Genomic DNA, 17212 nt, shown 5'->3' on the forward strand with positions numbered 1-17212 from the left:
AATGAGAAAAACAGTTCTTTATAAATCAGACTACGTCAGAGAAATGTAATCTCAAAACCAACACATTAATCTGATCGCTCGCAGTGACAATTTTTAAAACACATGTCGCGATGGCAGACCAGGCGCCGACTCGACGGGACTTTTCCATGTGAACTGAGTCACCAATTAATTCAATTTAAACTAATCTCTGCTTTCTAATCTTAAAAGCAGCCATTGCTTTTAAATGAGTAGGTTGCCTAAAATAAATAAATAAAAAAATAATCTCTCATCCAGAGAATTATTTTCATATAATTTATTTTCACATATTTTCAACTTTAAAAACGGTGAGTTAGAAACAATCTTGATTTGTGGGTGTACTTTTATTATCTATCTTGACTATTTTATTTAATGTCCATCAACTTTTGGCTTGAAAATTTATGTGCTGCATTTGTCCATTTTACCACTATGGAAGAATGAATAAAACACTATTTCAGCTACATAGCCAATTGAGCGAGCAAGTGAGCGAGAGAGAGAGAGAGAGAGAGAGAGAGAGAGAGAAAGACAGAAGCTGCAATGCTACTCAAGCATAGAGGAATGATGCTGGCACTTGCCCTGTGGCTGAACTAGGCCTGTGCAAACAGCCCCACACAAAGCAACGCAGTGTGTAGAGGGCTTGCGTAGTTTGTTCTGGTATTTACCCTTAATACACACTTGTCTATCACACGCACATAGCATACAGGGCGACAGAGACACTATAATGAGCTAACCAGAATGCAATCTGAAAACACACATTTTATCTCTAGACATTTAAACACTGCAGAGAAGACCTGCATAGACCATCATAAATTTTCGTGTAAATTGGTTTATGCCGATTTGGTGATGGTCTAGCGTGTGGACAAGCATAACTACGTTGCGTGGTCAACCAGCATGGACTTTTGTGAGTCATGGTCATGTGCAGCATACGTCATTTGGCTGACTGGCTTCTTTTATAACTCAAGGGGTCAAAACTTGGAAAGCACACAAGCTACAGTGCGTGAGTTTCGTAACTTGACTTAGTGTGGACAATGGAGTCATTACAGTACAAATCAATGTTGTTCAGCATTACAAAAACATAATCAAGAACACCAAAGCATGATTAAAGAACACAGGGGTATTGACACGTGGTCTCGTCATGCGTTTTTAATGATTAAATTGTTGGCCAAGTTTAAATGAGCCATCATTTATGAGACACACGGACAGAGTCGCTGTGAAACTCGAATGCTTATCGCCATATGGAGTGAACAGCAGCAAAATTTTAACAGAACTGAATTCTGTTACATTTGCATGTATGCAAACATACTGTATTGTAGCAAAGCGGATTCATACATTCAGCTTTCATCTGAATTTATGTTCCACGAATAAAAAATAAAAATGTAAAAAATATTGTTAGTGATTCAATGAGAGTTTTCAATTTAGGCTGGATAATATGCACCTTAAAAGTCTAAAAAAAATCTCAATATGTTGATCCAAATTTTAAGGATTCTCAAAATCTCGCAAATTTTGCTTTTGTTCTTGAAAGGGGACATTCTTTAGCTCAGATAAAATACGATGATTTGAATTGAACATTATAAATGTTTAGTGCAACAACAAAAAAAACGTACAAATGACATCAGCACAATCTTCTCGCTAAAATCTAACATTCCAAATATCGCCCTGGCCTAAAACAGAAACTCAGCAATTACAATTACAAAAGCCACTTTGTGCAAAAAGATTTGCCTGGTGCAGATGTGGACAAATTTAACAAATCACCTCAAAGAACATGCAGCTTTCATGTCCTTTATTTAATTGACTTCAATCAAACTAAATTTCGTTCTCACGCGAAACACATACTGTGTAACACTGTACTCAAATGAACCTACACAAAAAGGGTAAAGACACACTTTCATGTGTAAAAGCTATACTTCATAAATCATCATTTAGTGAAATTCGGTCAGAAGCCCCTGCAATCCTGACACTCATGACACATCACCTGACAAATGAGCAAGGAAACTTCACACATGTCCTCAGATTCCTCAATGCCTTCTGCTTTGAACGTATGTGTGTGTGTGCTAATGTAGAGCATCTGGACAGAAAGAATATGCTGTTTGTTTTGAAATGCAGTTAATTCTTAATCTGCACCAGGCATAACTCATTTGGTTCCACATAAGCATATCACAGTCACATGCTATCTGTCATCTCTTATCTATTCTTGGAAATACACATATGATAAATTATTTAATATAAATGTGACAAGGCAAGATTTATGTTTTATTATGTATCACAAAAGGTACATAATAAAGTTTACATGTTAGTAATCTAACGTCTTTCTGGGGAACATGTAAAAAAAACCTTTCCCTCGAAATGTTGCAAGTTGCTTTGGATTCAAAATGCATAATGCCAAATGCAGAAATGGGACAATCTATAAAAAAGACTCATCATATAAAAATGGTTCACAACACCAGGACAACACCAGATAACAACATTCCTGCATTTTTTACTTAACTCCAGAGACTCCCCTCCATCCTTTCCTCCATCCTGCCTTTTGTGTAATATCAGGTGTTACACTGACCTCAGGTGGTGTTCTGTTAGTAAGACACATACTACAACTATAAAGATAATAGAAATATATGCCCCTCATGCGATTAGCATATATAAGCTATATTATAATTGTGTGTGGACATAAAGGGATACTTCACCCAAAAATGAAAATTCTGTCATCATTTACAGTACTCACCTTCGAGTTGTTCCAAATCTGTATGAATTTATTTGTTCTGATGACCACAGAGAAAGATATTTGGAAAAATGATTCTAACCAGACAGAATTTCCCCCCCCATTGACTCCCGTAGTATGAAAAATTACTTTATAATTTTTTTGTTCTGTTGAACACAAAATGAGACATTTTGAAGAATGTAGGACAGCAAACAGGGGGGCAAAATGGGGGCAAAATCTGTCTGGTTATAAGCATTCTTCCAAATATCTTTCTCTGTGTTCATCAGAACAAATACATTCATACAGATTTGGAACAACTCGAAGGTGAGTACTATAAATGATGACAGAATTTTCATTTTTGGGACAGGTATGAGAAATGGCATAAGCCTATTTGAGATACCTGTTTTGCACAATGAGGTTTTGGAATGCTCTTTTTGCCTACTTATTTTATTCATATTATATGGGAGTAGGTAATTTTGGATCAAAATAACAAATGTTAAATGTTTCCTATACGATTAAAAGCAAGGTTTAGTGAAGTTTGAAGTTTAAAGCATGTTGAGCTCTTTAAAGCATTTTTATTTCAAGAAGTACACATTCCTCATTCACGGCATGCTCCTCACTACAGTGCCCTCTGCATCTGCATCTGCTCGTGTTTTAATCAGCTTTAATATAACATGTGAAACTGAATAAATGCATGTTTATCTAAATGTTACACAGAATATACTGTAAGTGCTATTTTGGTTTGTTACATTTATGAAATCCTATACCATTTACTTACACAAAACCTAAACAATAAACTGTCAATCATAACCGAAAGTGCATTTTTGTTTGATATTTAGACTAAACAAAATACTGAATTTATTCAATCAAGAGTTTTGAAAATGTATAAAATGTAAAGGAATAATTCATCCAAAATGAAACTTTGTCACTACAAAACGTTTCATGGGAAAACAATTCCCAATAAATATTCAGTCCAATCACAACATGAAGATTCATGAATAAATACAGAAGAGAAAAACATACAATTTTGGTCTGTTCCTCTGTCTTATGGCTTCAGTTCAATTTCTGTGATACTTTTGTAGTGCTTTTTCATTGTAAGCTAGCAAGCCTTGCCCACATTCATTGAATGCACAGAAATAAAAAAATTTAAAAGTTTAGGAATTAAAAAATGACCCTATTGTAGGCTATAATACTAAAATCATTTTAGGAAAAAAGGGAGTTAGGAGTTTATTCTCAGTATTTGGATTATAACTTTTATATAGCCACTTTATATTCATTTTCTGTTTATACTGCCTGTTTCTTTAATTTATTTTATTCTTTGCTTTACCTTTTTTTTGTACAGACTTTGGCTTCCTTTTTTATCACCATCTTGTTCACTTCTCTATATATTATGTCTCTTTCTCTTTTAAATTTAGTCAAGTCTGACATGAGATGATCAAATACTTGCATCAGTCTGTTTATAGCGTTTTCATGACATTGTGATCTAATTGTTTCATTGAACAAACTAGCAAATACATTCTGTATCTGTAGCAATTTTTTATTTATAGTATTTACAGTGGAGTTGTGTAAAATTATTGCAAGTAGGTAGTAGTTTGGCAGATGGCCTCAGTAGTTTGCCTAACTAGGCCTCAGGATATTGACCAGAAAAAATCAAAAGAAGTATTAGCGTGACCGTGTGTGTCTAGTGTATGCACACCTTGTTCTCTCACTATTTTACTAATGTCTAGTGACTGCCTCCCCATTTATTTTCCATTTAGCGCTGCATTAGCCTGTCAGTGTGAGTACTTTGCCATTGGATTTGCTGAGGTGAGTTGAGACTGTGTGCTGAAAGTCAGTTGTATGAATGCCTAGCTTTTCCATGACACACTGAGAAACACAACGTGCACATAGAAGCTCTCTGTTTTTACTCTCATGTGTTCTATATTGTTCAATGTCTCTAAAACAATTGACAATCCTCTCCATCATCTGATTGAAATATAAACCAGTTAAACCACATTTACGCTAATAACAGTATAACTATATTAAGAACATCATCTTTACCGGGCAGACAAAATATTCCATATTCTTGTTTTTAAGTATTCCTGTCTATGTCTCTTTTAATGTTTAGGGTCACATTCCTACAGACCTCTTCCTGTTTTGACATGACAGAATTCCCACACTGAATCGTCCTTCTCTCTTCCTCTTTCCCAGCGATCTCAGGGGAATGTGTGTATGGCCAGCTCAAATCCGTCCTCAGTGACCCCACAGATCTTCCCTTAAGACCTCAACATCTCAAACAAGTGTGTCCAGCACAGTGACACATCACTGGTTAACCAGCCAGCCGCTAATCTAAAATGGATGCTGTCGGTGGCAGAACTTCACAGAATAATCCTTCAGCAAGACAGGCTTATGGCAGAGAGAGCAGGAAAATACAACCGGACACACGATAAGACTTCTAAAAGATGCCATGTCACATTTTCAGCCTTCCTTGACTCTTACTGTAATGAAATTCTCTCAGCGCTGGGCATCGGGAGAAGTGCAGTCCGCTGGTCTGAGTCCAACTCAGAGGTGGATTTAGAAAGATTTTCAGAATAAAGCTGTAATGTTTTGAATGAAGAAAAAATGATGAGAATAAAGTTCAAATTAATGTTGAAAGCTTAAGCATTACGAGACTAAAGTGTAATATTATGAGAATAAAGACAAAGGCCCGATTTCATTGATAAGGCTTAAGGGCTCAGCATACTACATTCGAAAGCGAAAAACGACCGTCTGTGACCTGATTTCGAACAAAATCTGGTCCAGACGACAATTCGTTTCACTAGTTCGCAGCAGCAAACCAAACAGAACTTTCCGGGAAAGTTCGTGTTGGCCGGTAAACACCCTCGAGCCACCATTAGTCCATGGCCATTACGTAATAGGTGGGTGTGTTGTTTGTGTGGCCACGTACGCAGAGACTTTAAATACGTCATGTAAACCCCGCCTCCAGAAACAAAGGGGTGTTGGATTGTTCGAAAACACTATACCGTCTCTCAACGTTTTCGAGCTTCGTTTTACCCCAAAAGGCAGAACAAAAGTGCAATTCGCATGGACTATGCTGAGCCCTTTAGCCTAAGCCAGGACTGTGCTTTAGTTAATTTAGGCTATTTAAGTCACTTTTATTAAAATGTCTTAGAAAAAACCATTACTGATGTGCATCTTGAGAAAAAACAATGGCTCTGACATATTTTAAGATATATCAGGGCAAGTTACTTTCAGTGAAGTAGCTCAAAATTTCATTTTAGTCTGGGACTAGTTTTAAGCCTTGTCTGTGAACAGGGGCTAAATGTGTAATACTGCATATGGATAAAGCAGAATTATATAGAGGGGAAAACAATTAGTATTATGAATTTGTCAACTCTCTTCATGCAATTTTGTTTAGGATGTTGTTACCAAAAATATGCCGATAGGATAAGGCTTGCTCGATTATGACAAAAATTATAATTACAATTATTTTTCGTTGAAAGTTCTGGGCCTCTTATATTAAACGATTTGATCGTAGAGTATGCATACGCAAAAATCCACGACGACGTTCATTTTTATAAAAACGGTCTTTGACGTGTAAAAGTGCATAGCGCACGTTTTCAAGATAATTTGCAATTTATAGATTTTTCATCTGAAAAAGAGGTGTACACACGTTTTCTGTACATATGTTTGTTTGATTAATCACACGTACGCACTTTGAGAAATTATCGTAAAATCAGATTCAGGACAGTTTTTACGCAGCATTTTTATAAATTCCTTTTGGATTCTCAGTCCCAAGCATTAGAAGCCCCTGGTACTTAGTGACCCACCGGCACTGAGCCCACCATCTTAATCCATAACCCAGCCCAGCTTGAGTCACAACTGACTCACATGCACTTAAAACTTGAACCTTAAATCACTGCAGTATTTGCTTAACTGTTTCATCTTCATCTGTGCCCTACCCTACATGTACTTTTTTCCACAATGATGGAACTTACTGTCATTGTAACTCAAATCTGCTGTCTCCTTAGATTAATTGCTTATGTTCTTGCACGCCTTATTTGTAAATCAATTTGGATCAAATCATCTGCTAAAAGGCACTGCAAAGGTAAATGCAAAGCATAAACCATTGGTAAACTTGCAAGTGCTTTGTTTTGTTACAACAAAATACTCTATATTAGATGCAGCAGTTAGTATGAATTGACCATTAAAATACTAAATGTAGTCAATGGTACACTGATTCAATAAAAAATGAGTGCATGTGACCTATTTTGACTAAGAATCAGCAAAGAAAGAAGTATAAGAAAAGTTAATTTTGTACAAACATGAAACCATCAGACAACTCATTTACTAAAGTACGTGAAGTATTTTGCTAGGTATTTAGACCTATTTAGATCATAGAGTGCATTATGGGAAGGCATGGGAAGACGGCTTCAACTTTTCATTCCCAATTTATGTTTAGGATATTATTGAATAAGGGCAGTCTGAGAGCTGCAATGTTCAAGGACACACAAATTAATTCTTTCCGCATTACCTCACTTCAACTTTGCAATCACTTCTGTGCAATATTAATATACATTTAAAATTGTATTTATACTCAGATTAACTATCTGTACAAATAGAAAGATACAATACTGTATTTCTATGGTTTTCATAAAGTATAAGGATAATAATAGTATAATTCTAACAGAAAACCCAAATGACAATTTTGTCAGATTTATCTCAGCTCTAAGGACAAATTTGTCTCCAAAGGATCGTTTAGTAGACACATACACACACACGCACGCACGCACGCACGCACGCACGCACGCACGCACGCACGCACGCACGCACGCACACACACACACACACACACACACACACGATCAAGGTCATACAGTATTTAAAAGGGAGCACTACAGTTTGAAGAATGCACTTTAAGTCCTTCCTTTATACATGTTGTGTCAACTTCATGCCCCGTGTTGCTGGCACACATTTCTAATCTTGTTTTGGTGGTTGGTGGTTTATAAAGCATTTCACAACACAAGAGACATCTGAACTCTCTGCCCAGGTTTGAGTTCCCACTTGAATAATTTATTGTGAATTGCTGCAATTTAAAACAAAAGGCAGGGGAACTGAAGACTAAGGGGCATCAGATGCTTCGCGTACAAGAGCCTAGCGGGAAATTTGACCCTTTTCACAGAGTTTAAAACATAGATGAAGCAATTTTCTCTTTTAGCTTAGTCAGCTCAAGGGAAACAGAATGTGTTGAAATGCATCTAACCTTTCACATGCAGCACAAAAATAACACTACATCCAAACACCGGCAGTTTGGAAACACGCACAATGCAAACCTCCAGCTCTTGAAAAAGGCTTTTTGCCTTTGTTGATAAGGAGAGAAGCACAGACTGGGATTTTTCTACATTTTTGTAAGCAGGATACTGAACATCTGGCCTACAGGACACTTGGTCTGACACAAGAGGTCAAGGTTTGGCTAGTTTGCCCCTGCTGACATGCTAGCTGCACCATCAAGACACAAAAAGCATCTTTGTCCGTTCAAAAGTAGTTGTGTTTGCATTTTACATACACATTGCAAATATTTTAAATATATATTTGAGATAAAATATGGACTAAACAAGCTTTCGGTTAAAAATGAACCAATATTTCAACCCATGGTTGGGTAACGACCCAGCATAGATTAATTCATAACCCAACAGTTGGTTGGTTTTGTACATATGTTACCGAGCCAGCCTGGAATTTTCAGAGTGTACAGTGAGAGTAAAAAGCATACAGACCAGTTTGCGCTTAAATCACACTTTCATGTCATATGCCAATTGGTGTGTTTGTGTACTGTTGGTTAAACAGGAAGTCCTGGCTCAAACTCACAGTGACATAGTTGGCACTGCACATTAACATGGATAGGATGCTTTTAAAGGCTAATTTCACCAAACAATAAACATTGTCATCATTTGTTCACCATCATGTCATTTAAACCCTATATTTAAGACTCTCTTCTGTGGAACACAAAACAAGATGATAATATGAGAATTGTCTCAGTGGTTTTGTGCATATACAGTATAATGTAAGTCAATGGGGGCCAATGTTGTTACCAACGTTCTTCAGCCCAGGACATAGCATAGCACATTCTAATCTATCACCTAAACCATAATGGAGCCCTGTGTTTGACGAAACGCTTAAGGGGTTGAAGTCTGTGTGTTGGCACCATGAAACCCAATGACGCATGCTACAGATTTAATCTCCATTCCATTACATGTATGTGCTTTACATCAGTGCTGTAAATTCAGTCTTGGTAGTTTTCATAGATACCCAACATCTGTTTAACAAACATACATCACACATGCGTATGTGCACTCACTGCTGTCCTTCTGAAACCTTGTGTCTGTTTTGTGATTTTTTTTACAAATCATCATTATTAGTCACCCTTGGTTCGTCACTGGGTTTAGCAAATATTTAACCAATAAAAAGTATTAAAAAGTGCTTGTCAACTTTGGCAACACAGTATGTGATCATTTAAAAAGAGCAGTGTTTTTCACGATAGTGAAAAACAGTGAATTTGGACATACAAGGTTTCAGAAGGACAGGACAGCGACGGTTTGTAAATTTGTTTCTGATATATACACTGTGTCACTCCATCACACCGAGTTTAAAGATTACTTTTGACCCTTAGAAGGATAATTATATTGAGTAAAAGTACAATAATTATGATGATTAAATGATGCAGCTCATAATTATTTCCATGATGAATACTCTTTATTTGGCCTTGAGCAATACCTTTCTTCAGCTTTTCGTAGCAGCTCTTTGGAAACAATCAGGTTGGAAATGAATGCCTATGTCTAGTCTAGGATGGTTCATTTTGGTTCATCTGGTACTTCGTCTGGAGGACCAACATTGCTGTGCGGTGATGCTTGACAACCTGCATGGCTATTCAAGGTGAGACAGGTTTCCCAGCTGATGTACACTATTTATTGAAATAATGTGTAGATTTCTGTCACATATTGTAGGATTAAAACATTTTGAACCTTAAGCACAATTTCACAAACATAACTTCATACACGCACACAAACCCAAGAGAAGGTGATCTCAGACAGTTGCTCAATGTGGGGTGTGGTTTTTAAAACAGTCGCTGTGTTAGTGCCACTTATGCAGTTCCAAGAATCTCAAATCCACCATGAAGCCCAGATTCATACTTCAACTCCCTGATAAATCCCCAGACTGACACAATCCAGAACATTCAATGTGTGTGTGTGTGTGTGTGTGTGTACAGGTTTGGCTAAACTTGTGAGCCCCGAATTAAAAATGACCTCACAAATATACTGAAGAATCTGGAAAATCGACATTTAAAGTGTGCATCTAGTATGCAGTTACAGGAGTTGAGGGTAGAGCAAGAAAACAATTATGTCTATGATATGAGAAATCTTTAGTGATATCAAAGCATCAAAGACCTAAGCATTGGTCTCATTTTCTCCATCATTAACGCTTTTGTGATGTCAAGTGAGCAACTCTTTGCATCTTTAAATGCTTCATTCTTAGAGATGATACGCAGAATCCATTGTGTCATCCTTCAAACATACTCTCCCACACTCTTCGACTTCCATTCCTCACTCAATCCTTCAACTCCTAATAGCTCATGTATCCATTAGCAGCAGAATAGAGTCGCTCAGGCCCTTAAATGGCTTGCATTCACTCTACTGCTCTGCAACAAACACAAATCCCCACAAGAACTCCAGTCACCAGCCCAGGACTTCAGCCTCACAAATAAATGACAATTACACAGCATGGCGTGTTGTGCTTGGGCTGATTCCTGCCTAATGGATCCTGCTATATAAATAATGACTGTGTTTTGGACGACGCCTCCAGGGTCTTGTGGAATAGGGCAGGATGAATAAACAGAAAGGGCTATGAGAGACTCTACTCAAGGGACCGAGGCTGGCAAGGCGGGCCGCTGTCAATCACCCACACAAACACATACACACACAAAAAGGTAAAAATATATAAATGCATACAAGCACACCCACAACAGACTATATTTACAACACCTTTCACATATAGCATACAGCAATTTGTCCTGCAGAGGTGGTATGTATTTTCGCACACACAAACTCTTTCCCAGCCATTTTAGTTTTATGACGGCGTTTTTTCTTGGACTGTACAGCATTCCACAGATGCCCATGGCCAGAGATGTAAGCCGTTGTGATGTCATAGCTTTCAAAGGTGTGGCTGGCATAGTGATTTAAGATGTGGTGTTTGAAAAGCAAGGCGCTTTATAAATGCCCTTTATCAGATTTGTGTATACAAGCAAGCACAAACATGGAGCAGAAAGAAAGGTAAGTGTCCACCGAAGGAACATGCTGGAATTCTATTACCAATATCTCTTTATACAAATGTGTATCTGTTTGTGTGTGTGTATTGGTTTGTTGGAGACTGGCTTAAATAAAAGTCAGCATGCCTTGAAGCACAAGATATTAGACTTTTTAAAGAAAATGTGAGTTGTATTTAAACACACAGAATTCACCACATTAATTTAAGGGAGTTCTGGGTGGTCACCCCACCACAAGTCTGTGCAATTCTATGCACAGAAGTTAAAAGGTCCCGTCTGCAAGTGAAAAGGTCCCATTTGCAATTTACTTTGGTATTAGTCTCCTAAATGGGATTTAGGATTCTCATTCAATGCAAGTCTGTGGAATGTTATTGTCCGTGTAGCATCTACCAGGCACAAGTCATAGTAGCCTAGTGGTTAGATGAAGACATGAATCCAACCTGCATTATCATTCCATTTCCCCATTCTCTCTCCATTAACATCCTTTACTTAAAAAAAGGTTGCAAAAACTCCAGAATATAATGTTTTAATACAAAACTGACTGCAATCTTGTGATGCATTAAACTGGACCATTTTTATAAATTTCAATTTATTAGTGTGCATAATCGCTTTTTATGGACTATTTATGTGGAAATCCCCTTCAGAATTCCCCCTACTGATTCATGACCTTCATGGAAATCACACATTACATGAAAACATTCTTGTGGGTAAAATCATTTCTTCATACAGTATACTGTGTAAGTAAAGCACATTTTTGTCTATGTTACTTTAGATGGGTAAAAAAATAAAAGGAGATTTATCGTCATTTTATATTAGATGCTGCTAGTATGGCTCAATCAAAACATTGCTTTTTTACCTATGTTTACTCACAAACAGAATATTAACACCATACAATCTTACCTTTTTTGCACGAAGTTTGACGAAGGAACTCTCGGGATCTTTAGATGGATTCATATTTGGATTTGATTTTAGGCCTTCAGACTGGTCTGTCAAATGCTCATCATTACCATGGCTTCTCAAATCGATACATGTCTGATGTTCTGGCATTTCTGCTAAAATCTGAGCCGAAGCATCATCTCCTGACCCTTCATGAATGGTGTGGAGCTTTGAGGAGCAGTCATGCCACATTTCCGTGGTGTCACATTTTCCATGTGACTCCATGAGAGACGTTTCACCAGCGGGTTGACTAAGGCCCCCATCCTTTAACATCTCATGATCCTTTTGAGTATCACTATCTTGTATGGCCTGTATTTTATCATGCTTATGCTCTAAAGTTTCTTTATTACAATCTAAACTGTGTTCATCAGTCACTTGAAGGGTTGATGGTAAATTCACAGTGGCAAAGTTTGTATTTGGGCATTTAACTTTGCCACTTGTTGAACAAGTTTCACAACACCGTCCTTGCACAATATTTGAGTTTGTGGTACTCGTGTGATCAGGTAATAACATTCGACTACCCGCAGTGACCTTCGCAATCGATTCTGTGTTTTCAAGCAATTCCACAGAAGTTTCATTTTTTGTAGAAGTTAGTTCAGAACAATCCACTTTGACAGAGTTGTTAAAGGAGATATTGCCCTTAGTCTTCAAAGCATTTGATAAATCACTCGCTTCCTCTATTTGGGCCAATACTGCGGTTGGAAGCTCCAAAAGTGACAGCTTTTGGGAAGCAGACACTTTATCCTTGTTTAGCTCCTTATCGTCTTGATCTTCATCATGAGTTTGCGAATTTTGCACAGTAGAATGTTGCAATTCATCTTGATCTGCCACACTGTCTGAAGGTAGCTTGCTATCTCGGTCACTCACATGCCTTGCTGTCTCATGTGCTATGGCTCCAGTATGTCCCTTAGGCATCAATGATTGGTCCTTCACAAAGTTTGATGTAGTTTTATCCTGTAAATTTTGTACTTTTGTCTTTATCCTTCTCAGACTATCTTCCACGTCAACCTGGAGGAACACTGAAGTCCGGCCACATTCTGGCATTGAGGCACACCTGATCCTACTGTGGCCCCTAAAAGGGTTCTCTCGGCCCACAACGATGGCACGGCAGCAGACTAAGTCCAGGTCATCATAACTGTATTTTAGTCCTGAGCGTGTGGTCACAGGGTCCTCCCAGTCCCACTTACGTATGGCAACAGGCATGGCCAAATTCCTTTGCTAGCCCATAGAACCTTATTACGATGACCCAAGTAAAGCACAAAACCAGACACTGGTCCTAGTGTAGTAAGAGAGGGGGAGAGAGGGAGAGAAAGAGAGAGAATTTCACTTTTAAGCATGATCTTTACACTTGATAGAACTAGAGAAAATAAAACTGTGCTCTTGACATTGAATCTCAAGTGCTTTTAAACCAGTTAAGTCTGAAGAGTCTGTTCTCTGAAATGCATAAACCAATGTCTAACCACTTAACATAACCTTTTCAACAACTATACAGTATATATTTGAACGGATTGATAATTTCAATACATTTGATTTTCAGTTTTGAAGCACAAACCAACAATCGGTCATCCAAAGTCAAAGGGTCTTGACATCATCATTATATCATTAATGCTATTGAACTTACAGTAAAGATTATTTACAATTCCCACAGCGTGTACAAAAAGACTGTGCTTTCAAACACAGCTACAGAAATGAATCCTTAAAAACAGACCCTCGCGCCAAAAGTTGAGTCAGCCAAGATTTTTAACAGACCCTCCACCCACTCAAAAGTACAGTAAGACCTCTCTACATTTCGCACTGAGCCATTCTTCAGTGATTAGCCACCGTACGCTGACTTTTATTTCAAATTACACCAGAAGGAAAGTTCCAAAATGGAAAGAAGTGCAGTAATAAAAGGCTGCTTGGAAACCGCACAGTGCAGTGAAATGGCAGGAGCTCTCACAGTCCCCTACGCCAGATAGATCTCCTTGACGACTAAGTGAAGTTAGCGGTTAGTGGCTGGTGTTCAGAAGAAGGACATTCTTATAACATCTGGACAGAAGTCACTCCCTCTGTGGAACATCTGGTCTTTGGGTCCAGCATGAGAGAGACGGGAGAGCGCGGTTTTCCTGGTTTGTTTTCATTAAAGACGCTAATCTTGTCTTAAAGAGACTCCTTAGCGACTTTCTTCTCTAACTTACTTTGTGTATGTTTGGTAATGTCTGAGAGTGGTTATAAGCTGGTGCAAATGTGTAGTGCCTATCAAAGTAATTAAATGTCTTAATTTGTATACAAAACACTAACATGACAGTAAGACACGAAAAACGCTTAAGAAAAAACGAAAGCTGATGGTGAGTCTAATCGTACCTGGAAGCTTCTCCACTTCTTCTTCTCTTCTTCCCTCGGCCTTATAAGTGTGTCAGTGTGTTTGCACTGTCTCTCCGTGGTGATGGAGCGGCCAGTTACCCCCTCTCCCCACTGTGCGGTGAGCTCACCCTCTCACACAGCTCTGTTGTCCAGCCCGCCAGGACATTGCGGTCATTTGTGTCCAGGGGTCAAAGCATTTCTATAGTCCAGCGCAATCAAAGTCCAATAAATACAATTGTTGCATCCAAGAGAAATAAGAAAATCAAAGTTCCAGTACTATTAGAGGTAAGTAGTCAAACAACAAAATAAAACATGAATTCGGCTTGACAGCACTTTAAATTGGTTCTTAAGCACTTTTTTATGGAACTGTCAGTGTTAGAATTACCATCCCAAATTGGTCCTGCAACCAATTTGTGTTTGTCTTACATGGATTAGAGCCGATGCAAGAACTCCAAGAAATGGATGAGGGAGTCTTCTTCTGGGCAGATCACTGATCGCGGTCAGTTCCCACTGGAGCTTTTTCATCTTAGAAGCAATGAGTAGGAAGAGAAGGAAATGTGTGGAGCTTGAAACTCAGAGAGTTCTGTTGTGTCGCCTGTTGTCATCTTGATGGCATTAGGGGTCGTTCACTCACGCTGAGCACTCATGCCAGGAGAGATCACTGTTTTCGTTCATCTCTCATTCTGAGTCACAGTTTCTCTTACTCCACTTCTCTACTCGTCCATCTCTCACACGTCTGTTTAGAAACCAGGCTGTTCAAACCATCTTTATCGCGCTACGCTTCTGAAAACGGACAACTTCTCCCATCTCTTTTCGTTTTATCTTCGGTTTTTCTCCTTTACGCTGTTGTTTCCTAAAGTTGGATTCTTCCAATAAAATTTCCATGTCACATTCCTCCACATTTCCCTTCGCTGACATTTAAACACACACGCTCTCTTTCCACGCCTTTGAGTATGTGTGTGTGTATCACAGCGTGTTCACTGGGAAAAGCATTCTGCAGTTGGTTTTGATTAGAAGCAGACAGAGTGCTGTGTAAAGGTTTGGATCTGAGAGCCAAGTAAGATTGCAGTAATGCATTGGCACCCATTTCTGTGGCTATTGCAATCGCTCAAGCATCCTTAAACAAACACTTGAAAGAAAAAATTAATATGTTTCTTCAGTAAGTACAAATAACACAAATATCTTTATTTTACTTTGATTCAATAATAATGATGATGATAATAATAATATCAAAATGGTAAATAAACTCTTTGACAGTAGCTTGCTTGTTCTTGAACAACTTCGAAAGAAAACAAGGTATAATGTATTTCAGTGTGTGAGTAGCCCATTCATTGCCTAATATAGATATGCTGCTTGACAGTCACTCTCTCCCTCTCTTTTTCTCTCACTCTCACTTTCCGTTGTTTCAAAGGGAAATGACCCGGAACCCTTACAGACTGAACGGAAAACCGCCAAGTAATATTGAATTATTTAGGTATTATTAAAAATATGAAATATTTGTATTCATCTTATTAATTTGAATAATAATAAAAACAATAATATAAATAATATAACTTATATTATGTATTATAATATAACACATATTTCTAAAGCACATTAGAAAACATTACTTTACAAAGCATTATTGTTATTATATTTTGTTAATAAAATTAATAAAAATATGTCATATTCACTTAAAATAATAACTAAACTTAGGTGAAATAATTCCAATAAGACTGCCAGATATATTTAAGCCCCAAGTTGCATTTAATATAAAGGAACAGTTTTGACATTCTGAGAATAAATCCTTTTGTGTTTGTGTTTAATACTAAAAAACGTTTTTTTGCCACAACAATAAAAAACAATTTGCTTAAATAAAAATAATCTGAATTTAGCTTTGCAATAAATGTCAAGACTCAAATCATACACTAAAATAAAAAACTGTTGAAATATTCGCCTTCTCAGCTGGATAAACAATGCGGGGTTAAGCCATGAATATACTTTTACAGTGTTTAATGTTCCAGGTGGTAGACAAATTGTGCGTGTGTGTGTAGCACAGGAGGGCCTGTCATCTTTATTAGAATATGCTCAAACACACCCACACATGCTCAGCCAGAGCGGAAATATGACCATATAAGCCCATGAGAGTTCCGCTATCACGTAACAGCATCATTAGTCACATGACGCGGAATAAAGAATGACCCATTCATGAAGAACACACAAGTCCCATTTGGTCTGACCTGTGCTCCATAAGCATTGCTCAGAGATCCAGAGGAAATGCTCCCACATTCTTCTGCCGTTTAGTTTATTATTGGTGGAAGGCCAGTTTGAAGAGGGGAACCACACGGAGCCGATGGAAAGTTTCACTCAGTGAGTGGAGAGAGGAAGAGAGAGTTTAATCATGCAAGGTACCTAGATCCGGTACAAATGTGCACTAAATCTGAATGTATGCTTAGATTTATTTCAGAGTTGATGATGGCCTTATCCCCCCACACTGAATATACAATCTTTTTTCTAAAACAATACTGTCCTTTTTGGGTAATTGTATTTTTAATGGCAATTTAAATTCTTCATCCTCTTGAATGTTTCTCATTATTCACCTTAATGTTTTTTCACAAAAAATGTTGACTCCATTTGCATGATTATACTTCCATTTGTTTTCAAAACACTACCGCTTTGAAAAATATCACCATCTATGTGCATTAAACTGGATTAGCGGTTAATGTATTAGTTTGCATTAGTTTATTAGGCTATTTGTTTCAATTTGACATACATATTGATTCATTCCTTGACTAAAGGCTGCATTTAATAAAACACATTCAATTAAATTAAACATTTAATGATTAAATGTTTGTTTTGTTTAGTTTAATGCAAGGTCACCAGAGTTTGATGTAAAGTTATAGAAAATTACAGTTATTGAGTAACAGATTGTATAAGCCTCATTAGTCATT

The 17212-nt window shown here is 37.6% G+C and overlaps 1 protein-coding gene across 1 annotated transcript in view; it reads right to left on the bottom strand.

Annotated features, from left to right (window-relative positions):
- dlc1 (DLC1 Rho GTPase activating protein) overlaps positions 1–15223 on the bottom strand; it is a 90720-nt gene extending 75497 nt beyond the window's left edge. Inside the window, exons 1-2 of the mRNA XM_057331395.1 lie at positions 14283–15223; positions 11904–13215 (exon numbers count right to left, since the gene is read on the bottom strand). Of these exons, the coding sequence (XP_057187378.1) occupies positions 11904–13142 (1239 nt within the window). The 5' untranslated portion in view covers positions 13143–13215; positions 14283–15223. The remainder of the gene's footprint in view (positions 1–11903; positions 13216–14282) is intronic.
- Between the last annotated feature and the right edge of the window lie 1989 nt (positions 15224–17212).

This window comes from Triplophysa rosa, linkage group LG4, assembly GCF_024868665.1.
Source record: "Triplophysa rosa linkage group LG4, Trosa_1v2, whole genome shotgun sequence".
Taxonomy (NCBI): domain Eukaryota; kingdom Metazoa; phylum Chordata; class Actinopteri; order Cypriniformes; family Nemacheilidae; genus Triplophysa; species Triplophysa rosa.